This window comes from Notamacropus eugenii, chromosome 2 (genome assembly GCF_028372415.1).
Source record: "Notamacropus eugenii isolate mMacEug1 chromosome 2, mMacEug1.pri_v2, whole genome shotgun sequence".
NCBI lineage: Eukaryota > Metazoa > Chordata > Mammalia > Diprotodontia > Macropodidae > Notamacropus > Notamacropus eugenii.
In genome coordinates, this window is record NC_092873.1 from 405,475,354 (window position 1) to 405,498,895 (window position 23,542).

General features: G+C 36.5%; 1 protein-coding gene and 1 pseudogene across 1 annotated transcript in view; both read right to left on the minus strand.

Annotated features, from left to right (window-relative positions):
* Positions 1 to 362: 362 nt before the first annotated feature.
* LOC140523137 (histone chaperone ASF1B pseudogene) lies at positions 363 to 1,015 on the minus strand (annotated as a pseudogene).
* An 8,939-nt stretch (positions 1,016 to 9,954) lies between these two features.
* ADSS2 (adenylosuccinate synthase 2) overlaps positions 9,955 to 23,542 on the minus strand; it is a 52,145-nt gene continuing 38,557 nt past the window's right edge. The window contains exons 9-13 of the mRNA XM_072647628.1: positions 22,281 to 22,435; positions 21,079 to 21,203; positions 15,968 to 16,065; positions 15,054 to 15,203; positions 9,955 to 11,148 (exon numbers count right to left, since the gene is read on the minus strand). Of these exons, the coding sequence (XP_072503729.1) occupies positions 11,096 to 11,148; positions 15,054 to 15,203; positions 15,968 to 16,065; positions 21,079 to 21,203; positions 22,281 to 22,435 (581 nt within the window). The 3' untranslated portion in view covers positions 9,955 to 11,095. The remainder of the gene's footprint in view (positions 11,149 to 15,053; positions 15,204 to 15,967; positions 16,066 to 21,078; positions 21,204 to 22,280; positions 22,436 to 23,542) is intronic.

The following is a 23,542-nucleotide window of genomic DNA, read 5'->3' on the forward strand; positions in this document are numbered from 1 at the left end:
GCAACCCAACACACAACAAGAAAAACCCACTCATAGACCGAATTATCTCTGCAGAGCCCTAGTACCCCAAATGGCCAAAAGACCAAGAGAGAAGGCTAAAGTCACAATGAGTAAAGAGCTAAGGTACTATTTGTTCTGCAGACCTGTAAGAAAAGAGGTAAATAGTGTCTCTGTGTTGAACTAATGGACTAATGACAGGTTTTTCTTCCCATAAGGACCAGTTTAACTGGTTTATAGCTGCAACTTAGAGCCCCAACCCAAATTCTTCAGGCTTGTCCCAGAAATTTTCCAGAAGGCAGAACAAAAGCATTCATTTGGCAGAAATCCAGGCCCATCATTTTTAGGATGGACCTCATTTTTAGTTAGATGCAGTCCATGGAGTTTTCAGTAATGATGGGGGGAGCACAGTCTGAAAGATCTAATTCTTTGGTTGGGGGACAACTCAGAGGTAGCCCCATGTTTAAGACAGGGTCTTGGTTTGCAGTGTCCTCCAATTTGTCCGTAGTACTATCTTGATTTGTAATCAAGTTACTCAGGGATTAGAAGCCAAGATATTTCACTTGTTGCTGAGAGAGGTCTGGTTTCAGGGGTAGGTTTTCCTGAAGCTCAAGGTTGATATATTCATTGTTGACATAGTAGCCAACTCGGATAAACTCCTGGCCATGGTAGGAGCAGGTTATAAGGACCACAGTTATACCCACTGCATCAGTTTCTGGGATTAGGGAGGCATTAGGAGCATCTGCCCGAAAGACAAACATGTGGTGCCTGGCTGGGACTGGCCTGATCAGTACGGAGTCCAGTATCTGGTCAAACTTCTCACTCTCTGCTGAACCCACATAAATGATTTTCCATTCTAGGTCATTGGCCAAGGCCTAGCTGCACTTGAAACTGATCAACTGGAAGGGGCTGTGGAAAGGGCTCAGGTTCTCCAGACCAACATGTTCAGAACCTAAACGTTGGTCATGGTCTTACTAGGGCAGGAATGAAAGACACCCTCCAAGTGTTTCCTCCACATGGTTTCCACACTAGGTCCAATTAAATTTCTAAAAAATTATTTTACTGAGTTAGAAAAAATAATAGCAAAGTTCATTTGGAAAAGCAAAAGGTCAGGAACATCAAAGAAAGCAGGAAAAAAAGATGTAATGAAAGTAGATTCAGCAGTACTAGACCTTACACTATATTATAAGGGAGAGCATTGTTGAAGTATAAAAATGATCATTTTGATTATTTTAAATTAAAATTTTCTTTTATAAATAAAATCAATGTAGCCAAAAATAGAAGGAATGCAGAAAACTACAAAAAACTTTCAGTCTCTCAGATAGGATGTAACAGGGTTGGAATACTGTGGTAGTACAAAAAATGATGAGCAGATTGATTTAGAAAAACATGGAAAGACTTGGACCTACCAAAAAAGATGCTATCCACCTTCAGAGAAACAAATGACAGGTGGAAATAAACAGAATACTGTCTTCCATATGTATATATATATATATATATTTTATATATATATAAGAATATATGTGTACATTATGTGTATGTTTATAAACATCTATGTATATGCATACATATTCACACTTAATTGTAACATCCTTTAGGGTAGTAGAGGGAGGGAGGGGGAAAATAAAGTAAAAAGTGCACAGCAGAGAACAAAAGAAATCAACAAAGAAGCGAAGAAAAGCTGGGAAGTTTTGAAAACAACGTGTAGTATTTATCAAATAGGTTTTCTTGAAATGGAAATCTATTGTTTTATCCTGAATCCTCTCTTATGATCTGCTGCATACATGACAGATTTTTTTCTTCTTTTCTAATTTTGCATTTAAGTTTAAAAACTTTTAAAAATTATATAAATAAAAGAACATGAATTTAAAACATATATGTATATATACATATACACACACACACACACACACACATACACAAGGCTAAAGGTAGAAATCTGGAAAAGGTAACAGTGAAAAGGCAGGTGGGGCCATTATCGACAGAACTGGTTACACCCTCTCTAGAGGTAAATGCTTCTTCTGTAAGGCTACATTACATCATGGGAGAGCACATGAAAAGGGGGAGAGGAACAGGAAGACAGAATGAGTAGGGTGGCAGAGTCGAATCAAGGGTTAGCAATGCAGGCAAGGTGACTTTTGTGGTCTCAGAGAAGAGACTTCAAGGAAGGTTAGAAAGGGGATGAGAGCGGGGGAGAAGGAAGTCTCACTTTGGAAGTAGGAGGTTCCATTGATGAATGCTTCTATGGGTGAAGGGAGATATGAGGACCTTACACTGGATGAGATCTGAGGGATTTGGTGCTTAAAAACTTGTTGGGGAGGAACAAATTGGAATCCCTTGGGGCAACTGGCACCTGGAGGAATGGAGATATTCAGGAAAATATCAGGATCAGTGGTATGGGAGGGGGCCTACCATAGGGCAGTGTCCTGTTTGATACCTGTGATAACTGGCATTGCTCTGGGAGTGAGGCACAATGGAAAAGAAGAGTCATGGGGTAAGTCCTACAAGGCAGTGACACAAAACTTCTAGAGGGTAAAGCCTAGGATACCTTGGAAGTTGTGATTGCATGAAGAATACAGAGAAGAGAGAGATTAGATAATATAGGAATCCTGAATCAGATATCAGGGATCTAGAGCAAATAGAAAAAGAAGATGGATGATGAAGAGATTGAGAGAAACACTTCTGGAAAGGGGACCAAAAAATGAAATTTAAAAAGTAATGAACAAGACTAGGTAAAGGAAGGAGAGGAAGGTGGAATCTATTTGAGTATAGTAGAAAAAGTGGGGGAAGAAACCAAATAAAAGCAGGAGGAGAAGGAACTAATAAACAATAAACTAATAAAATCCTAAAGGGAAACAAATGAGAAGAGGAGATCAGAGGTGAAAAGAAGAAAGTCAGTGGGAACAGGACCACCTTTAAAAAAAGATGAAAGCAACTGAAGGAACAGAATACTGTGTGTACAAGCTTCTGCACAAACAACATTAATATGTCTATGATAAGAAGGAAAGGGGTCAAACGGGAAAGAACCTTTGCTTCAGATTTTTCTGGAAAAAGGTTTGTTATCAAGACATATAATTTATATATGTATACACATGTGTATGCATATATATATGTATATGTATATACATATATATACACATACAAGAGCAGACATATACACAGATGACTAATAGCCATTCCACAAAAAATGGGATCAGTTCTCAGAAGAAGAAATGCAAAATATTCAAAATACACATGAAAAAATGCTCCAAATCACTAATGATACAAGAACTGCAAATCAAAACAACCCTGAGATTTCATCTCACAACCTTTAAATTAGCCAAAAACTTTTTTAAAAAGACAAAAATGGCAATAGGACTGGAGGAGTTGTAGAAGAGAGGCATACTAATACATAATTTTGGTGAAGCTGTGAAATGGTACAACTATTTTGGAAACCAATTTGGAATTCTACAATAAAGCAACAAAATGCCTGTACCCTTTGAATCAGTCTCCATTACTGGGCTTATATTCCAAAGAATTCATCAATAAGAAAATAGTCCCTACTGATTCCAAAATATTTATCACTTTTTGTGATAGCTAAGAATTGAAAACAAAGTAGATGCCAATCAATTACGGAACAACTAAACAAATTGTGATACCTCAATTATAATGGAATATTGCTGTGCTCTAAAACATGATGTATGTGATGAATATGGAAAAGCATGGAAAGAGCAATATGAAGTATAAGTAAAGTAAGCAGAGCCAAGAAAAGAGTACCCAGAAACTCTAACAATGTACATGGAAAAACAACACCAAAACATAAAAAATAAATATAACCAAAGTATAAAGATCAAGTGGTACTCAAATGAGGAGATATGAGAAGACACCCCCAAATGCTATATGTCCCTTTATGGAGGTGGGAGATACACAGGTGTTTATACATTGCATATTTTCTGACTCTTTCAATGTATTGATCAGTTATGCTGACTTTTTTTTCCTCTGCTCCAAAAAAATATTATTTATCATATGACACTGCTTTCAGGGATGGAGAGGGGGAGAGACACGTGGGATACTATGATAATGTAAAAAACAAAAAATATCAATTAAAAACTATTTTTTAAAAAAAAAGAACTAAATGAGGTTGCTAATAAATGCTGATCTCAGCAAAATTATTCTTAACTTTGAAAAAGACATTTAGACTTGGAAAGGACCTCAGCGATCACTGAAACCAATCCCCGACTAAAGGTAATTCACTATAAAACGCACTTGAAAAATGGGTCTTTCCATTCTCTGAAGACCTCCAATGAGCCAGAATCCATGATGCTAGCAAACATTTATTAAGCACCTACTGCATGTGCCAGGCACTGGTGGATGCAAGCACAAATTGTGGGACAGTTATTATTAGCAAGTTGTTGGGGGGGGGGGGGTGTTCCCCTGATATCAAGTCTAAATTGGCCTCTTGACAACTTTTATCTATTATGCTTTGTTCCCCCTTCTGGGACCAAACAGAACAAGTCCAGTTCCATTTCTATGTGACAGCTTGAAGACAGAGATCACAAAATCCTCAAGTCCTCTCTATGTTTAGCATCTTAAACTCCTTGTACAGCATGGATTCAAAGACTTTCACCACCCTAAGTGCCCTTACCTGGACACCATCCAGCATATCAAAGCCTTTCTATAAGGTCCACCCAAGGCAGAAAACAGAGGGACTATCTACCTCTTTATTCCTGGGAACTATGTATGCCTCTTAAGGCAAGCCCAGATGAAATTAGCTTTGTTTTGTTTGTGTGTTGGGATGGGGGTCCTATGATAATATTGAGCTTGTAATCCACTAAAACTAACTCCCAGAATGTTTTCAAACTGCCATCTAACCAAGTCTCTCCCCTTGTACACTTAAGAAATTGATTGTTTCAACCCCAGGTGTAAGGTTTTATATTTATCTGTACTTAGTAACTTTTATTAGGTTCAGTCCAAAGTTCTAACCTGACCATCTGTTTGGGTCCTCCTCAGTGTCATCACCTAGTCATCTGCAAATATAGTGAACATGCCACATTTTGCTCTTATCCAAGTCATAGATAAAAGTTTTCCCAGGAATTGGAGTCAGTCTCAGTGGTTTATAATTTACACTCTTCCCTTTTCTTGAACACCAGGACATTTACCCTTCTCCAGGCTTACAATACTGCTTTTCATGCTCTTCCAAAGAGCACAGATAATGGTTTAGCAGTCACATCTGACAATTCCCTCAGTTCCCCATCATGCCTTCTAATTTGTATTAATGAAATGAGCATTCTTCCAATCTAATTGACAGTTTCTTCACAAGGGTATTCCCCCTGCCAATGAAATCATACATACCGGTCCTTATCCCTATACATGATGTGCCTGGACAAAATAGTAAGAACCCATAAAGTGATTTTAATATGATGTCATAATCATTTTCAGCACCATAAATTACAAGGTAAAAAAATACTTTCACATGAAGCATGGGGATGAAAAGGGATTTTCATAGACACGCTTGAGAAAAAGAGACTTTTGACATTGAACTTCGTTTTCTGACTTGCTTGTTTGGTAAAGATAATCAATATGGGCATGAATCTGCAGGGTGTACTCAAAGAGTATGGAACTGCAAGGCAGGATGGGAAGGTAGGACTGGGTTCTAGTCCTCAAGGTTACCAAGGAGCAGCTATGTGACCTTGGGGCACATGGCTTAATCTCTCCGGATCTTGGCAAAATGAAAAGGTTGAAAGGGGACAAATCCAAGAGCAAATAGATGTTCATACAATTTTTAACTAGGGTAATAACTCTTAGCAATTTTTGTCCTGTTGTCTCCAGTGCAAACAAGTCAATTAAGAACTGGGCCACTTGCTTTCCCTTGGTTTCCAATATCATCCCATCTACCCCAAGTGGTACTATTTTTTAAGTTATTCTTTCTCCCTAAATACCTAAAAATTCTTTTTCGTTATCCTTAGTTTTTCTTGTCAATTTCAGTTCATTCTGAGTTTTAGTCATTAAGCATTAAGTGATAACTGTGAGTCAGGAAATGTGCTGAGCATCAGGGATACAGTGAAAGGAAAATGATCATCCTAGCCCTCAATAGAGGGGAAATGAAAATACGCACTTATAAGATACATGCAGAGATGAAAATAATGCGTAAGGGGAAGGCATTAGAAGCTGGGGAGATCAGGAAAGGCCTCCTGCAGAAGGTGGGACTTCAGAGCCCAAGGAAGCTAAGAGGTGAAAATAGAAGATGCCAATACAAAGGCATAGAGTGGAAAGACAAGAGTGTTCTATTTAAGGAACTAGTGTAGTTAGAGAATATGTTCAAGGAAGAAAGGTATAAGGCTGGAAAGGTAGGATGACTCCAGGTTATCAAGTTTCAGATTTTGTATCTGATCTTAGAGAAATAGGGAATCATTGGGGCTCATTGAGCTGGGGGTAGTGGAGTGACTTGGTCAGGCTTATGTTTTAAGAAAACCATTTTGGCAGTTGAGTGGAAAATGGAATGAAGTGGAGAGAGGGAAGAGGCAGGGATACCAATTAGCCTCTTGCAGTAGCACAGGTGAGAGGTGATAAGGACCTGAACTGTGGTTTTATGAATGGAGAAAAAGGAGTATGTAACAAAATTCAGCAATACATTGGATGTATCCATTGAGTGAAGCATCAAGGATGACATCAAGGTTACGAGCCTGGGTGATAGAAGATAGTGCTCTTGATGGTAACAGGGAATTTGAAAAGGTGGAAATATACTGGGGAGAGACATTTTTCAGGGACCACACCAACATTCTCATTCATTCTTTATTAACTGCTCTTACTTCCCTCTTCCATGCATACCTTTAAAGAATCTGTGATTTGCAGGTTCCCTGGGTTATCCACATTAGTTTCCTTCTCATTAGAGATTTGATTCTTCACAATTTCATGAACTAAAGGATGGGAGGGGCAATGCCAATACCAGGTATTTGCTTTCTTAGAAGATTCATTATAAATAATATAGAGTAGGCAAGCTTCTGTATACAGTGTATGACTATAATAGAAACTTTGATATTTCCTATTCATCTTCAAGACATTCATTGAGTTGGGTAATAGTCTAACCTGCAAAATGAAAACTGCCTGAAATAAAGCCTTAAATGAATAGTAAAAGTTCAACATTGTGTGATGTACTTTATACGTTAGTGCTTCTCTTTACAGGCTTAAACTTTTTTTAATTGCTTGATTTCTTAGAAACTCTTGCAACTCTGTTTCAAAAGGAGAACTGTGAAAGAAAACTAAAATTACTTTAAAAGATCTGTGATTTCATCAACATGGTTAATTCTCACCCGTGAGACACACTGAAGGTCCGTCCAGGACGTTCATTTGTAACCCCAACCTATTAAGTGCCTCTTCTCATTGTCTCCCTAGAAAAACCACAAATGAGGCACAACTGGCATTCTATTCATCCCAAGCATTATTTTTGTAGTTGTTTAATCATTTTCAGTTATGTATGACTCTTAGAGACCCCATGTGGGATTTTCTTGGCAAAAATACTGGAGTGGTTTGCCCTTTCCTTTTCCCGTTCATTTTATAGATGAGGAAACGAGGTAGACAGGGTTAAGTGACCTGCCCATGGTCCATCTTGGTAGTGTCTGAGGCTGGATTTGAACTCAGGAAGATGATTCTTGCTGACTCTGGGACCAAGACACTCTATCCACCTAGCTGCCCCAACAACAAAGGTCCTCCAATGGCTTCTTAACTAATAAATATTTCCATCTGTTTTGTTGCATATTATATACATGTTTATATATATATATCTACACACACATATATACATATGTGTGTATAGTATGTTTTACTACCCTTTCCATTTATAATCAGTATTGTTCAAGAACCAAGTATTTTATTTTAGACAGTTCTGCATAGCTGACATTTTTGCTGAAGATACCAATGGCACTCAAGTGCATAGGGAATCAAAGCTTAAATTACTAGTTAGTACAATTGTGACATTTTAACATTCTAATTCTTCAAAAATTGGTCATCTAAGCATATAGTATGGGAGCTTTTAGGCAGTGACAGAGAACTCAATCAAACAAAACTGTTAACATCTTTCTGACACTCATTGGCTAGATGACCGTGGGCAAATTGCTTGCTTAGCCCCAGTTCCCTCATCTCTAAAATGGAAATATTGCTACATGTAGATGATGCTACATTGACCTCATGTGGTTGGCAGTCATATCCAACTCTTTATGATCCCATTTGGGGTTTTCTTGGCAAAGACACAGGAGTGGCTTGCCATTTCCTTCTTCATCTCATTTTACAGATTAGGAAACTGAGGCAAACAGGATTCAGTGACTTGCTCAGGGTCACACGGGTAAATACATGTCTGAGGTTGGATTTGTACACAGGAAGATGAATCTTCTTGACTTCAAATCTGATAACTTTATTCCCTGTGCTACCTAGCTCATAGGGTTGTGATCAAACTCAAATAATCTAAAGTACTTAGCAAACCTTAAAAGCACTACATAAATGTTGGCTATTGTCATTATCCCATTGCCTAACTGCTCTGGATAAAGTAGATTGTGTGTGTGTGTGTGTGTGTGTATACACACACATATATATATATATGCACATCAAGAATGTCTTTGTAACATGATCTGAATAGTTTGTAACATGGTCTTTTTCTTCGCAAGTCAGCTCTTAAAAGAATTGACAAGTTTGTATTAAAGTAACTGACTGTTTCTAAGTTACTATGGGGTTTTGCATTTGTGATAATTAATTATCTTGACCTATGATTTGTGGAAATAAAACATCTCATCCATGATTACTGTCTGGTGTCTGGTCACAAACTCAAAAGTAGACTCTGTCTCTACCTTATTTAACTTAGAAAAAAAAGCTGTAGAGAAAAAAAAAGTCTGTTAACCTGCCAAAAGTATTACAACCTTATCTCCCACTTTTGAATAACTCAAAATATATTCTTTGCACTTGTCTCCCAACCTTGCTCACCACCATTCCAAAACACAGTTCCAGATGCTGACAACAAGGCTAGCTAGATAGGTCTAGCTTCAAATATAGGTTCTGTATTGTTTTACACACTGGAGGCATGATACAGTGGAAGGAACGCTGCATGGAGAGCTGAGACCTGGAGTCCAGTTTTGGCTCCATCAATAATTTGTTGTGTTCAGGCAAGTTACTTAGAATGTTCTAATAGATTTCCACATCTACATGAGAAGGGTTGCTCATATGCCCCGCTTCTAGCTCTGGATAGCTAGCCTATCAGTCCCCAGACTGGGAGATTCAGGGAAGAAAGAAGCAGAAATGAAAGCATTGTTTAAAAAATCCACATAAAACACTTAAAAACCAATGGACTGGTTTGTTTTCATACCAACACTATACTTATTTTCCTTTTATTATGCCATTCATTCTCAATTACATCAAATGACCTTCAAATAATGGGGACCAAGAAGTCCTTAGGAAATGAGGCCTATTCAAGTTATCTACTCAACAGAAAAATGTGTTCAAAGGCTTAGAGATGTCTCCCATTTTGCCAGCCGTCTTGCCTTCCCTAGCCCTTATTTTCTATCACAGGAGAGGTACATGACAGTATCAGTGTACTGTAATAGAGCAGTTAGCAGGTAACACTTTTAAATCTCTAACATTGTTCTTGTTCAACCTTACTTCCTTTAGACCCAATTTTTCCTCTCCTGCCTGGGTCTTCAATAATCTGTAAGGCACTTTAAATCAACTGGCATCAAGCTTCTGCTCTATTCCAAAGGTGGTCCTATTTTTATTATGGTAAATCTTCAATAGGTTTTAAAGAGCACATTCAAGACCAGGAAGTAGTTCTTAAAAATACACACTCTGAGTCATCTCATTACCAAAAGTTAAAAACAAATTATACAAGCCACACTTAGATTCTATTTTTTTCAGAGAATAATAATCTCATATATTCTAACACTACCAGTAAAAATTTTGTTGCCTTTCTCTCCAGAACAAAGACACAATATGCAAAAGTATACTAAAAAATATTTGGTTCTTTTTAATCAGCTATTGGTGATATAATAAAATAAAGAAATTTAAATGGCACCTAATTCAAACATTTAAAATATTCCACTTAATGTGTCCTAATCTGAAACACAATATAATTTAAGCCTAATCTTCAAAATTGTGCCCCTTTCCCCCTGGAGGAGAACACAAGTATAATTGTCCAAATATGATTTACACTTTGGGGAGGCTTACTTGGTGCATTTGGCAACATGTGATTTTATAGGCATAGTGGCAGGCACGATGTTGAAGAATAAGCCTACCAGAGGGAAGAACAATGCTAAATTACAAAAAGCAAGGTACAGGTTTCTGAGCTGTCTGAAATCACAAAGAATCAAACCCACCAAATATCAGACTAGTTCTTTAATTATTATAAATGAACTTTACAATATGCAGATTTTCGTGGGTAACTTTTTCCTTTCTTGACCGATTAAATGTTCGAAGTATTAAATAATTCACAGAAATCAAGTTCTCCATGCTGTCTGTACAAATTAAAGAACTTGAGCATGCCCCCCAAATTCAATCAGGCAATGGTTTATGGACAAAAGAAACAGCTCACAATTTAAATAGAATTTATAGGCATTACAAAAATGACCAGAACCTTCTTCGTTTAATCATTTACTCTAACAGCAAAGATTACAATGACAGAATCTGAATGATCAGAATGTAAAAGTATTTGTGCAAAACTGCATTAATTGTTCTTACCATCTAAGATTTGTGGGTAACACCAATGACAGCACAGAGACAATAATGAAAATTAAGTACATTTAAAGGGGCTCTCTACATTAGATTTTTAAAAATGTGGACTATATTATGACTAAACATTAAAAGAAAATGTGGCACCATAAGCAGCAGGAGCAAAAACAATCTGGCAGTTATGCCAGCTAAAGAAAGCTGACACTGGAATATGCCAAAGTTTCTTTCCACAGCAGCCATTGATCCTAAAAATCTGAAAACAACTGTAGGACATATTTCCATTCAGCGTCCATATCCTTGGCATTTGCAGATTGAAAATAAAATGTTTAAGAATAAGCAGTCTTTTTCTTCTTCTTTTTATATGTTCCTTTCTTTTGGGAGGGAGGAGTGTGCTTCTTTCCTTCATCGGCAGTCCTTAAAACAGCTGAATCATTGATTCTCTGGATTTACCCACACCAATCCATTTAACTAAGAAACACAAAGTAAAATAACAGAAACTTATTTTGGCACCGTACAACTTGAAGAGCAAAAATAGGCAAGCTCTAATAATCAGCATTTTGCATCTTACCACTGCACAGTCAAGGCTACCCAACAAAAAAAAACTTTCACTCATTTCTTGCCGCTTTTGATCACTCATTTCATGGTTTGAATCTCTGAATCTCTGAATACATGTGGGAAATAGCACAACTGCAGTCAGGATAAATACATGCATTCAAGAATTTTACCTTAATGCAATCCTGCTTTCAGATGTTTTTTGTTTTGTTTTGTTTTTAAATACAAGGTGTTAAGGAGAGCTTGCCTGCAGTATGAAGTCCCACAGAGCTTTGTGTGATGTTGCTAGAGATTATAAAATTTTTTTAAAATTCTTAAAATTGAATTCAGCTCTGAAACGGCAATTTGTAATTTACCCAATGTCTACAAAATGCATTCAGGCAATCAAATGGGGACTGGGAAGTCTGAAGCAACGTTTTTCTAATAGAAAAAAAATCTAACAGGATTCCAGCTGGAATGGGGATATCCAGCCGCTAGAGGGTTTTACACTTAAGACTACCTAAGATTTCCAAATAAGTGAAATCTCAGAGATCCTCAACTATACAACACAATATTTCAACCATTAGATCTCTTAACTATATATTCTCCACAATATTAACAAGTCTTAACTTGGATGAAAAGTTCTAAGTCACCTTCTGGAGAAGAAAAACTGACAGCAACAGAACAGAGGGTCACACTGCTGGGGAGAAGCATTCCCAGTTTAATCTGGAACAGATTTGCTAAATAAATGTCAGTTCTTTAAGAGCAGGAGCTATTCTAACTTTAGCTTTTTATTTTCATTTTGCACAGGGTAGGTGCTTAATAAATATTTATGTGGGGAGAATACAGTATACCATGTCAATTAGAAAATGAAAACTTATCATCTGCATTCCCCCCCCAAAAAAAACCCAAAACACATAGTAAGGGAGGAACTAAGCTAAATAAGGAAAAAGTTACCTAGGTGAAAGATTATTTAAAGAAGTTCAATATATATATAAAATTTCTGGTCCTGACGTCTAGAAAAATCTAAGAAATTGTCTTAACACTGCAAAGATTCAAAGTACCTTATTAAAGAACTCTTAAATAATTAATGTAGTACCTAAAAGCTGGAAAAGGGCCAACAGGGGTAGGGAATCTGGGATCTCGAGGCCACGTGTGGACTTTTAGATCCTTGGGTGTGGCCTTTTGACTGAGTCCAAGTTTTATAGAACAAATCCTTTTATTAAGGGGATTTGTTCTGTGAAGTTTGGATTCCATCAGAGGGCCCACTTGAGGACCTAGAGGGCCACATGTGCTCTCGAGGCTGGAAATTCCCCAGTCCTGCAATAAAAAAAGTGGTTTTTAAGACCTGTCAATTTATTATTTCTACCTGAAAATACACTGAAACAAATAAAAAATTAACATATACCCATCTAGAAGAGGACAGAACAACGAATAACCTGTTATCTTTGAGTAAGTAGTATAATAGCATCAGGGGAAAAAGTGAACATTTATAGTGACACTGGCTTCTGACTGTCTTACACAATTCTAGGACTCCAGGAGACTATCTTTCTTAGTTTCCATATCTTTGCTCACACTATTCTTTAATAAGAAGAGCTTCTCTTCCTATTAAAATTTTCTCCAGTCTATAAAACAACCTAAATGCTACTATTTGAATCAAGTCTTTGACTCTGCTGTTATTTCAGCCCCAAGACTTTCTGATTCTGTGAGAGCAAGAACTGTGCTAAACTTTGTATTTCCCCTAGGGTCACGCACCACGGTCTATGCATAAGTGTTTGGTAAATATTTGATGAGTTAACTGATAAAATAGTGACAATGTTTATTACATCTATAGGTGACACCAAACTGAGAGTGGTGGTTACCAGAATGTAGACCAGAATTAATAGCTGGAAGAACACGATCATTTGGAATGAACTGAATCATTGTTGGAGCACATGACTGGATACACATGCTCGGATTTCTTATAAGACTAAAAAACTCGGCATGGAAAGGATCCAGAAGCATCTAGTCTAACATTCTTCACGTACAGACGAAGAAACGAAGGTCCAAAATTTTGGGTTACTTACCCAAGAACATGTCTAGTACCTCTCTCATCTTTATGACTTTCTCCAAGGTTGGAGATTTCATATCCTCCTGTAATACTTAGTGTTATCTAATCTTATAAAAAGTTTCTACATCCAATCAAAATCTCATCTGTTCATAAATTCATTTTCCCCTTCTTTTTGTCCAGTCCTCTAAAGACATGGACATAAACTATTTAGCAGTGTCTTCATAAAAATCCTATAGAGACTTCAATGGAGTAATTTAAATCACCTCTTAGCCTCCCTTCTCTTTTCTATGTGGAATACTAATCTCCTTAATTTCTACACAGAGAATCCATTTGTTATTCCTTTAATAATTTCATTTTTCTCTGAAGCCTCTAGTTTCTTCAAATCTTTTTTAATAAGTCTAGTCACCAAAATCAAGCACAATACTGTAAAGTAAGACTTGAAGAACCATATGCCTTTTAATATATCTTAACGTCATTTTTTTTCTTTCTTCCTCTTCATATGACTAAAAGAGATTAACAGTCATTTATTAAAAGACTTACAGCTCTAGGGGAGATTCAAAGTTCAGACAAAATCTCATCTCTGCCCTCACAGAGTTTACAGTTAGTAGAACAGTAGGATAAGACACATACATAGATAACCAGAATACGCTGACATTCCCTGGCTGTCCTTGTGCCTATTAAGTCATTGTGCATCACTCATTTGTTGCTGTTTTTTTAATCTCTTCTAAACTCTTCTCGACCTCATTCTGCTCAGGTAGGACCATTTCTCCAACGTAAAAGCCATTGCCAATTGCATTTCTCTCTTCTAAGCATTCCTCTAAGTTATCAGTAAAGATATTGAACATAACAGGTTTACTGAGATAGTAATAATAATAATAGTAACAGCTAACATCTACACAGCACTTACTACAATTACATCATCTCATTGGATCCTCACAACAGTCCTGCGAGGTAGGTGCCATCATAATCCTGTTTTACACAGCAAACTGAGACAGAGGCTAAATAAACTGCCCAGAGTCACCCAGCTGGTAAGTACTGGAGGTTAGATTTGAACCTGGTCTTCCTGACTCCAGGCCCAGGATCCTATCCACTGCCCCACAGGTACTTAGTCTAAGTCTTCAGAGGCTCTTATCACGGACTGGTAATAACTCTGGGACCAGCTATTCACCTACTAGATAAAAGGATCATAGATTAATCAGAGGCATCTAAAGAAATCACCAACTCTACATGCCATATTTTACAAATGAGAAAACGGAGGATCAGAGAGATGTGAAGACTGGTCGGTCATTCAAGAAGTAGTTAGCACAGCCAAAGTTTGAACACACATTCTCAAAATTTCATATGCTTTTCACTATACAATACTACCATAAAATACACTGCAAATGTCATATGAGACTGAATTAGGTTTACTGAAATCAAAATTAGTTATTTTGTTTCATTTCTTTTTTGTGGCCTCTCAAGAACAGTAAAATGAAGCATAGCTAAGTCATTCCTGCTCACCCTTCTGATCTGTTTATTTATTCATAACATGAAGAGTTTCATTAGATCATCTGAAAGCCCCTTTAGTTCTAAATCAGAAGAATCAAGGAAGTGAGGGTTTTTTTGTGAGAATATGCTTTCTCTTAGCCAGTCATGTACCTGCTTTTAGGTCCCTGATGTTTTTTTATTTCCTCATATTTGGCCAGGTCTCTACAGAAGTCCATTTTAGAAAATGGGCTATTTTATAAGGCACAACCATACTCCATCACCCAAAGATTAAAAGATATCTTGAAATACCCTGTATGTTAGTTACCTGGAATTTGAAGCTGATCTTGAATGAACTGAACATAATTCTGTGCATTGACAGGGAGATCTTTAAATGTCCTTGCATTTGATATGTCTGTGTTCCATCCTGGGAGAGTTTTATATTGAACTTCAACTTTATTTAAGACTTCCTGGTTTGCTTTTAAAAAAAAAAAGTGCATTTTGTCAGCTAACCTATCAAACAGTTTGTAATTCATAGAGTCCAACATGGTCAACATTTAACTATTTAACAATAGTTAGAAAGGAATACTGAACATGATTTGTTTGCTTACTCTTATCTGAAGAATTTAATACTGTATTTGGAACTAAAGATGTCTAAAAGATTAGCCAAAATTTCATCAAATCCTCCTTCACTTTGTGTAAGAAACTAAAAATACAGGCTGGAAATGATTAACACTTCTCTTACCCCATCCCCATCCACTATTTTACCCCAGATTTTTAAAACAAAAAATGAGTATGGCTATCATCAGAGCAAAGTTATTTAATATAGTTTAAAAACTAAACTCTAAATGTACAATTATACAACCCACAAAATTAATAAGTCTCAATAACTTCACTATTTGACATAATTTGCTACCCTGAATTTGAAAACAGCATTTTCTTCTCATACCTTGAGAGATTTATTGGGAGCACCCCATAAGTCATAAATAAAATGAGATTCTCCTTAGGATCTAAGTTAGCCCTAAAGCACTTCTGGAATATGATGAATCAGTCCTTTAGGCTTACTTCAGAAGAGCGGCTTAGACACTTTGAACTTGCCTTGCAGCCTAACAGTGCTCAACTGAACTAATACATACCAGCTTCTAAAAAGGTATCTAGTATATAGAAATGTTGACTTGCAAAGCTGCTCTTTGGAGAGTAATTGTTCACATTAATCTGCATGCAAAGAATATAAAGGATTACCTGGAAAATGAGGTATAATTTCACCATCTAACTTGTAAGCAACTCCAACTTTTATTTCTGTAAACACGTCCAAAATATCCAATTTGGTAAGAGCCAACCTAATTTGAAAAAAATCAACAATGAAACAGCAAACTACAAAATTCATATTATCACAAACTCATACTAGATTAAAGATAAACTCAAACAAAACTAAAATTTTCATATCCATCTGATTGACAAAGATGACAAAGTAAGAGAACGACTGTTGATACAACTGTTGGAAAACAGGTACACTAATCAATGCATTGTTTGTAGAAATGTGAATTGGTCCAGTCATTCTGAAAAGCAATCTAAAACCATGCCCCCAAAGTCACTAAACTGTACATATTCTTTGACTCAGAAATAAGCATGTCTGTACAAAATAAAAGAAACAAAATTGTATATGAAGACATGACTAAAACAGTTTGTTTCTTCCTTAAAAGATGTAACTATACCTTAAAGATATCAAAGAAAGGGGAAAAAAACCTATATGTAGAAAGATATTTATGGCAGCTCTTTTTGGTATAGCAAAGAACTAGAAACTATGGTGCTATCAATCAATTATGGATAGGTTGAAAAAAATAATAAATAATAGCTAGTATTTTATACAGTGCCTATTATGTGCCAGGCACTGTGTTAAGTACTTTACAAGTATCATCTTAATTAGCCTTCACAATAACCCAAAAATTATTAACCAAAATTTACAGATGAGAAAACTTGAGGTGGATGGTAAATGACTTGCCCAGCATCACACAACTAGGGAAAGTTTGGGGCTGGATTCAAACTCAAGTCTTGCTGATGATTCCGGGTCAATCACTTCATCAAAACTGGGTCACCTAGCTGCTCTGTTATCATGCCCATATCATGTTATAGGAATTTACAGGAATACTACTGTGCTATAAAAAATGATGAAAGAAATGGTTTTGGATAAAATGGCACGACTTGTATGAATGATGCAGAGTGAAGAAGGCAGAACCCAGAGAATAATTCATACAACAGGTGTGTGTTCATCCTTTGCTGCCAAAGAAGACCATGCCATCACAGAAATAGTGACATGACTTGCACTTGGACTTTGTTTTGAGTGAGGCAGGGCTGTGCAGGTCAGCCTCACTTCTCCTCCAGAACCATCTGAATCCAGTGACCAGACATTCATCAGGATGAGGTAATTGGGGTTAAATGACTTGCCCAAGGTCACACAGTTAGTGAGTATCAAGTGTCTGAGGTGAGATTTGAACTCGGGTCCTCCTGACTCCTGCACTGGTGCTCCATCCACTGCACCACCTAGCTGCCCCTTATTCATACAACAACAACACTGTAAGGAGAAAAAAAAAAAAACCCTGAAAGAACTCTAAGTAATCAAAGCCCCAAATACAATCTTTACAATAAAACTTTTTGTAAGGGCAAACAACTGGAAACAAAGGAAATACTCATCACCTGAGGAATGGCTACACAAACTGGGAAATGCTAAAACTACATTATTGTGCTCCAATCAATCATGAATATGAAAAATCTGGAGAAGAATTATAAGATTTATATAAACAAATGAAGAGTGAAATAAACAGATCCGGGAAAACAATGAAAATAACAAAGACAAAAACCAAATGTTGCATAATTTCAATGCTCCATCATGGCCCCAAGGAAGAAAGGAGAAAATGTTTTGTCAAACTTCTTTTTTCTCCCTTTTCTTTTTTAATTCTGTTACAAGGATGGACTCTCTGGATAGGACAGGAGTACACTCACAAGTTACGGTGATGTAAAACAAAATAATATCAATTCCTTTTAAAAAAACCAACTTCACAAGTATAAATCAGAGAAGGCAAAACTAGGTAAGCATTTTTTTAAAATTTATACTATTTATTGCGCTGTAGATTTTCTGACTTTCTTTTTCAAAATCATTCTTTAAAAATATTAACATAATTTTTTTAAAAAAAAACCCAATTTAGGTTTTTAAAAAAACTGCAATTTAGGCATTCCTCATTTTTCATGTGAAATCACACAAAACATTTCCATGTTAATCATGCTGCCAAAAAGATCAAGTAAATTAAAAGCAAAAAAATTAGACTTCAGTTCACACTCAAGTGTTCAATAGTTCTCTCTCTGGACGTGAACAGAATTCTTCATCACAAATCCTTCAGAACTTTCTTAAATCATTGTACTGACTAGAGTAGCTACATCTTTCACAGTTGATTATCATTACAATGTTGCTGTTACTGTTACACTGATCTCATGGTTCTGCCCACTTCACTCTGTATTAATTTATATGGATCTTCCCAGGTTTTTTTAAAATCATTTGCCACCTTTCCACCCCTAGCCTCATCATTTCTTACAGCATAATAGTATTGTCACAATTATATACCACAACTTTTTCAGCCATTTCCCAAATGATGAGCATCCTCTCTATTTCCAATTCTGTCACTACAAAAAGAGATGTTATAAATATTTTTACACACATATGTCCTTTTCTTTTTTCTCTGATCCCTTTGAGATACAAACCTAGTACTGGGTAAACGGGTATGCACAGTTTGGGAGCCATTTAGTTATAAATTCCCAAATGTAATCCACAATGGCTGAACAAGCTCACAATTCTACCAATAGTGCATTAGTGTTAGGTAAGCCTTTTTTTTTAATCTGGAGGTTTTAGTAGACTATAAGATCAGTATATGAATGTAGTGTGACATGATGGCCCAGAAAGTTCATACAATTTTGGACTGAATTAAGAGAGATAGAGCTTGTAGGATAATTGTCAGGCATCAACCTCTTGAACTTACATTTAGAATGCTGCGTTCATTTCTGGGCATAAATTCTAGAAAAGACAATGACAAAAGAGTATACAGAAAAGGGCAGCTGACATGGTGAAGTTCATTCAGTCTGCACCATGAGATCAGCAGATGGAACTGGGAATGTACATTGTGGGGAACATTATGGCAGTCTGAATACCTGAAATACTTGGCATGTGGAAAAGGATTAGATTTGTGCTCAAAGTAAAGAACTAGAAAAAATGGGCAGAAGGTACAGGTGCAACTTTGGCCTTAATATATGGGAAAATTTCCTAGCAATTAGTATTATTCAAAAGTAGGATGGGCTACTTCATGAGACAGATATCCTTCAGTGGAGTTCTTTAAGCAAAATCTGGATGACTAACTACTTATTGGGAATATTATAGGGAGGATGTGTTTTTGGCCATGGGTTGTATTAGTAAGCTAACAAGTCCTTTGCAGTTTTGAAGTTCTGTGACTTCTGTGGGTTAAATGTTGTTAAATGTTGAACTATGTAAAAATCATTTACATAACTATTTTAATTGGACTGTTGATTCTATTTAAATGTATCTATACAACTGTTACTGTCTCCTCTGAGCCCCCAGGTGCCCGTGAAGAACGAAACAACACCGACTTCCAATGTCCAGGGTCGGGTTGGGGAGAAAGGCCAGAAGATAAGTAGTTATTTGACACACACACACACACACACACACACACACACACACACACACACACAGGCACACACAATTAATCAATACAGTGCCCCCATGAAGGATGGGCGGACAATGCAATTGTGCTAGGGAGAAGGGAAATAAAGCATGTGTCAAGAACAGAAAGATGAAGTTTGGTTGGATTGGGGGGGCAGGGACAGGGAGAGTACAGAAGGGCAAGGTCAAACAAGGCTGGAAAGATGGGTGGGACCTCGCTTATAAAGGCCTTTAAAAGGTCTTATCTTAGAGGCAACAAGAAGCCTTGGGGGTAGACTGGGTAGTGGAGTCACATGGTCAGATCCAGGCTTATGGAAAATCACTTTTGCAGCAATAAACAGAATAGACTGGAGTGGGGAGAGACTTGGGGGAGACTAATGAAGCTGTTATCAAAAACTTGGAGAGGTGATGAGGGTCTGAATTAAGGTGTTAGCCACTGTGTGAGTAAAAAAAAAAAAATTTAAAAAGGGGGCTAGAGATGTTATGAAAGTAGAAACTGAAAGATATGGCAACTGATTGAATATATGGAATGAAGGACAGTGAGGAGTCCAGGATAATGCTGAGATTATTACCTGAGAAACAGAAAGGATGTGGTTAAAAAAAGCATTTTAGCCACTATAAATATCTCAAAGTGAAATGGGCTGCCTAAGGAAGCATTTGGTTCCCTTTTACTACAGAACTTGAAGCAAAATGTGTACAAGCAATTGTTGTAACTGTTGTAGAGGAAAGTATAATTTAAACACAATCTGGACTCAACGAATCCTGAGATTCCTCCAACTCTGATATTCCAGGATATCTGACAAACATTTTCTTCCTCTTATTTGGTGATACTAGAAGTTTGCCCCAAGACATTTCCCTCCACTCAAGCACTGCTGACACATAAGGCTCACCTTTCCTCTTAATGGATTTTTTTAGTTGCAAAAATACTCCATGTTCATACTATACCTGTTGTCAGGTATTGTGTCAACATGTTGGTGAGCTTTGCTGAAATGCTTTTTTCTTTCTTTTAAAAGTATTCATGTACAGATGAAAAAAGGCAAGTCAAGAAAGGGAAAATGAATTGCCCTAAGTCATCCGGCTATAAATCCAGGGCTCAAACCTAGGGCTACTAAAGCCAAGACCAGGGCTCCTTTCCATTACCTCATACCTCTTCTCTAATTAAAAGACTATGAAGTAATTTCAGTCTTCTTGAGGTACATAAGCAAGCATCTACCAGAATACAGCCAAACAGTTAACTGGGTGAAGGAATTCTATAAGTTTTTTAAATTTAATCTAGAAGAAGTAACACTGTATAAATCTACTCATAGTATATTTAAAATGCCTGCTACAAAGGATGACTTTCTCAGTAAGAGAACAGAAAAAGATATATTCAGAAATATTCTGTAAAGATAAAAAAGAATTTTATTTTTTAAAAAAAGATACTCCATGCTGATCAGAAAAGAGCCTGGAAAGAAGAGAATTTGAACAAAGCTTTCAACAGTTAAAGGATCACTTTTCTAACTTCTACAGATCTGTTTTCCAGGTAATATTGACTGAAATATGTTAAAATAGATAAAGCAACTTAAAAATCATTTTTGACATAAATAACATAAATTCTTAATTTGTATCACAATAAAACCAAGCTACTTACGCAGTAAATCCATTAATCATATGAGCATATTTGAGTAAAACAAGATCCAACCAGCCACACCTTCTTTTTCTACCAGTGGTCACACCAAATTCTCTACCTCGGGTCTGTAACAAATCCCCAATTTCCTGCATAACAGAATATAAATTAAGCAGTACATAATAAATACAACATTCTCATTACTTAGCTATTAGATCATACTAAGAGAATCACAGCTTACATTTACCCAGTGTTTTCCTCAAAGCAAGTAAATACGGATAGGTAAGACAAAAATATTCATATACAAACATAATATACCCATATATTATATTAACACAATATAGAAATATTCATGTATGGATGAAAAAAGGCACATCAAGAAAGGGAAAATGAATTGCCCTAAGTCATCCAGCTATAAATCCAGGGCTCAAACCTAGGGTTACTGAAGCCAAGTTCAGGGCTCCTTTCCATTACCTCATTCCTCTTCTCTAATTAAAAGACAAATAAGCAAGCATCTACCAGAATATAGCCAAAGTCAAATATTAGTAGGGTGAAGGAATTCTGTAAGTTTTTAAAATTTAATCTAGAAGAAGTAACACTGTATAAATCTACTCATCCTATATTTCTTAATCTCCCCCTTACCCACCCACACTTCCCAAAGAATATAGCCAAACAAGTCTGTGGAGGAAAGGGCCAAAATTGTGCTGTATCAGCTACAGAACTGAAGTCTAAATACTGAATTGTCAAAACACCTATTAATAAGTTTAGAAAATTTGATATATTATAATACTCTTATTTTATAAATAAGAAAACTAAGAGCAGCATAAGTATAGTTCAGTGAACTTCCTGGAAACTCCAAAAAATAATTGGGCAGAGCCATAATAACTGTAGTTCTCAACTCCTAGATAGGTCAGGAAATCACAATTTTTTTAGAAAAGAACTAATATTGAATATAACAAAATGAAAGTCATCACTTAAATTTTATATCTTTAATTCCCCCTCCTCCTTCCCTTTCTGGCCCTCAAGGATCTATATCATTGCCTCCTATTTTTTTCATATTCTTCTAACTAATATACTAAGAACACCGTTCTGGGCCAATCTTCCAAATGAGATAAAGCACAAGGGATGAAAGGTCACTGAAAAAGAGAACCCGTAAGAAAATATAGTAACGTATACTGTTAATTTTCCCAATACTGTAAACAAGATTTACTGAGAAATTAGCTTACATTTTTCTGTTCTGTTGGAAAGGCTCCAATTCCAACTCTAGTTGTATATGCTTTTACAACTCCATATACCTCACCCACATTCTGAGGAGGCATACCCAAACCTGTGCAAACACCTCCAACAGTACAATTTGAAGAAGTCACAAAAGGATAAGTACCTTAAAAAGAAGAAATTCTTTAGATTAATCATTTTCAATATGAGCTCCAAATGTCATGCATTTATATTAATTTTACTTCCATCTGAGTCCTATTGTTCCTTCAATTCATCACCAAAGAAATTGCAGAGTAAGACAAGGCAAACTTTATTGGGGATTTTTAAATCTAAAATCAATGTTGAATAGCTAATAATTTTTGATCAAGCAAATTAAAAACTGAGCCACGACCTTAAAAAGTTAACTCTACATATGTATGTAAAACATAACTGAATTAGCACAATGGGCTAAATAAACCATTAACACTTTAAAACAAAATTACTTATGAGATTCAAAATTTGAGTATACCTTACTAATTAAGAAGGCTTAAATATATGAGTTACATTTCCTTTTCAAATCCCACTTTTTATTCCTAGTTACCTACCACTCCCTTCTTGACAGGAGAAGGATGGTGGTGAGAAAAGAGGTGTTACAGTTTTAACACAGGTGCCTAAGAACACATAATTTAAGCTACATTTTCCTTAAAAGGTACTGAGATCATCCTGAAGTCTTGATGGGCTAAAAGGACTAAAATCTTAGTCTAATAAGATCATTTCCTGGTGGACCCAGTAAAAAGCACACATAGGGAGCTCCCAGGGCAGAAGTGGACGTGTGGCTGGTGCATCAAGATGGGCAACTCAGGCAAAGGAGCTTCCTTTGTTCACATGAATCAACACCAGGTGCCTTGAAAGCCTATCTTTGTTGAACATTCCTCACTGGCTTTGGTTAAGTAAATTTCTTTTTCTTAACTGTTGAATGTCTCTTTTTGTTCTCATGCTAAACCTAAACTACCAGAGGACTGGCCTGAGTCAGGGCCAGATCAGAACATTCCCTTTTTGTCAGAAAACTAATTAAAGCTCAGCAGCAGTTCCCATCAAAGAACATTTTTATATTCCAGGAAGCATCCTCAGATTTCAATGGAAGCTCAGCCGTGCACTTTGACCCCAAAATAAATCAGACAATACTTGTGGACCTCTCACCTCTACAAAGGGGTGTAATGATGATGTCTTCTCGTACCTCTTCTTCTAAGCCATCAAATATATGCTTTACAAATACTGTCCCCAATTCCATATC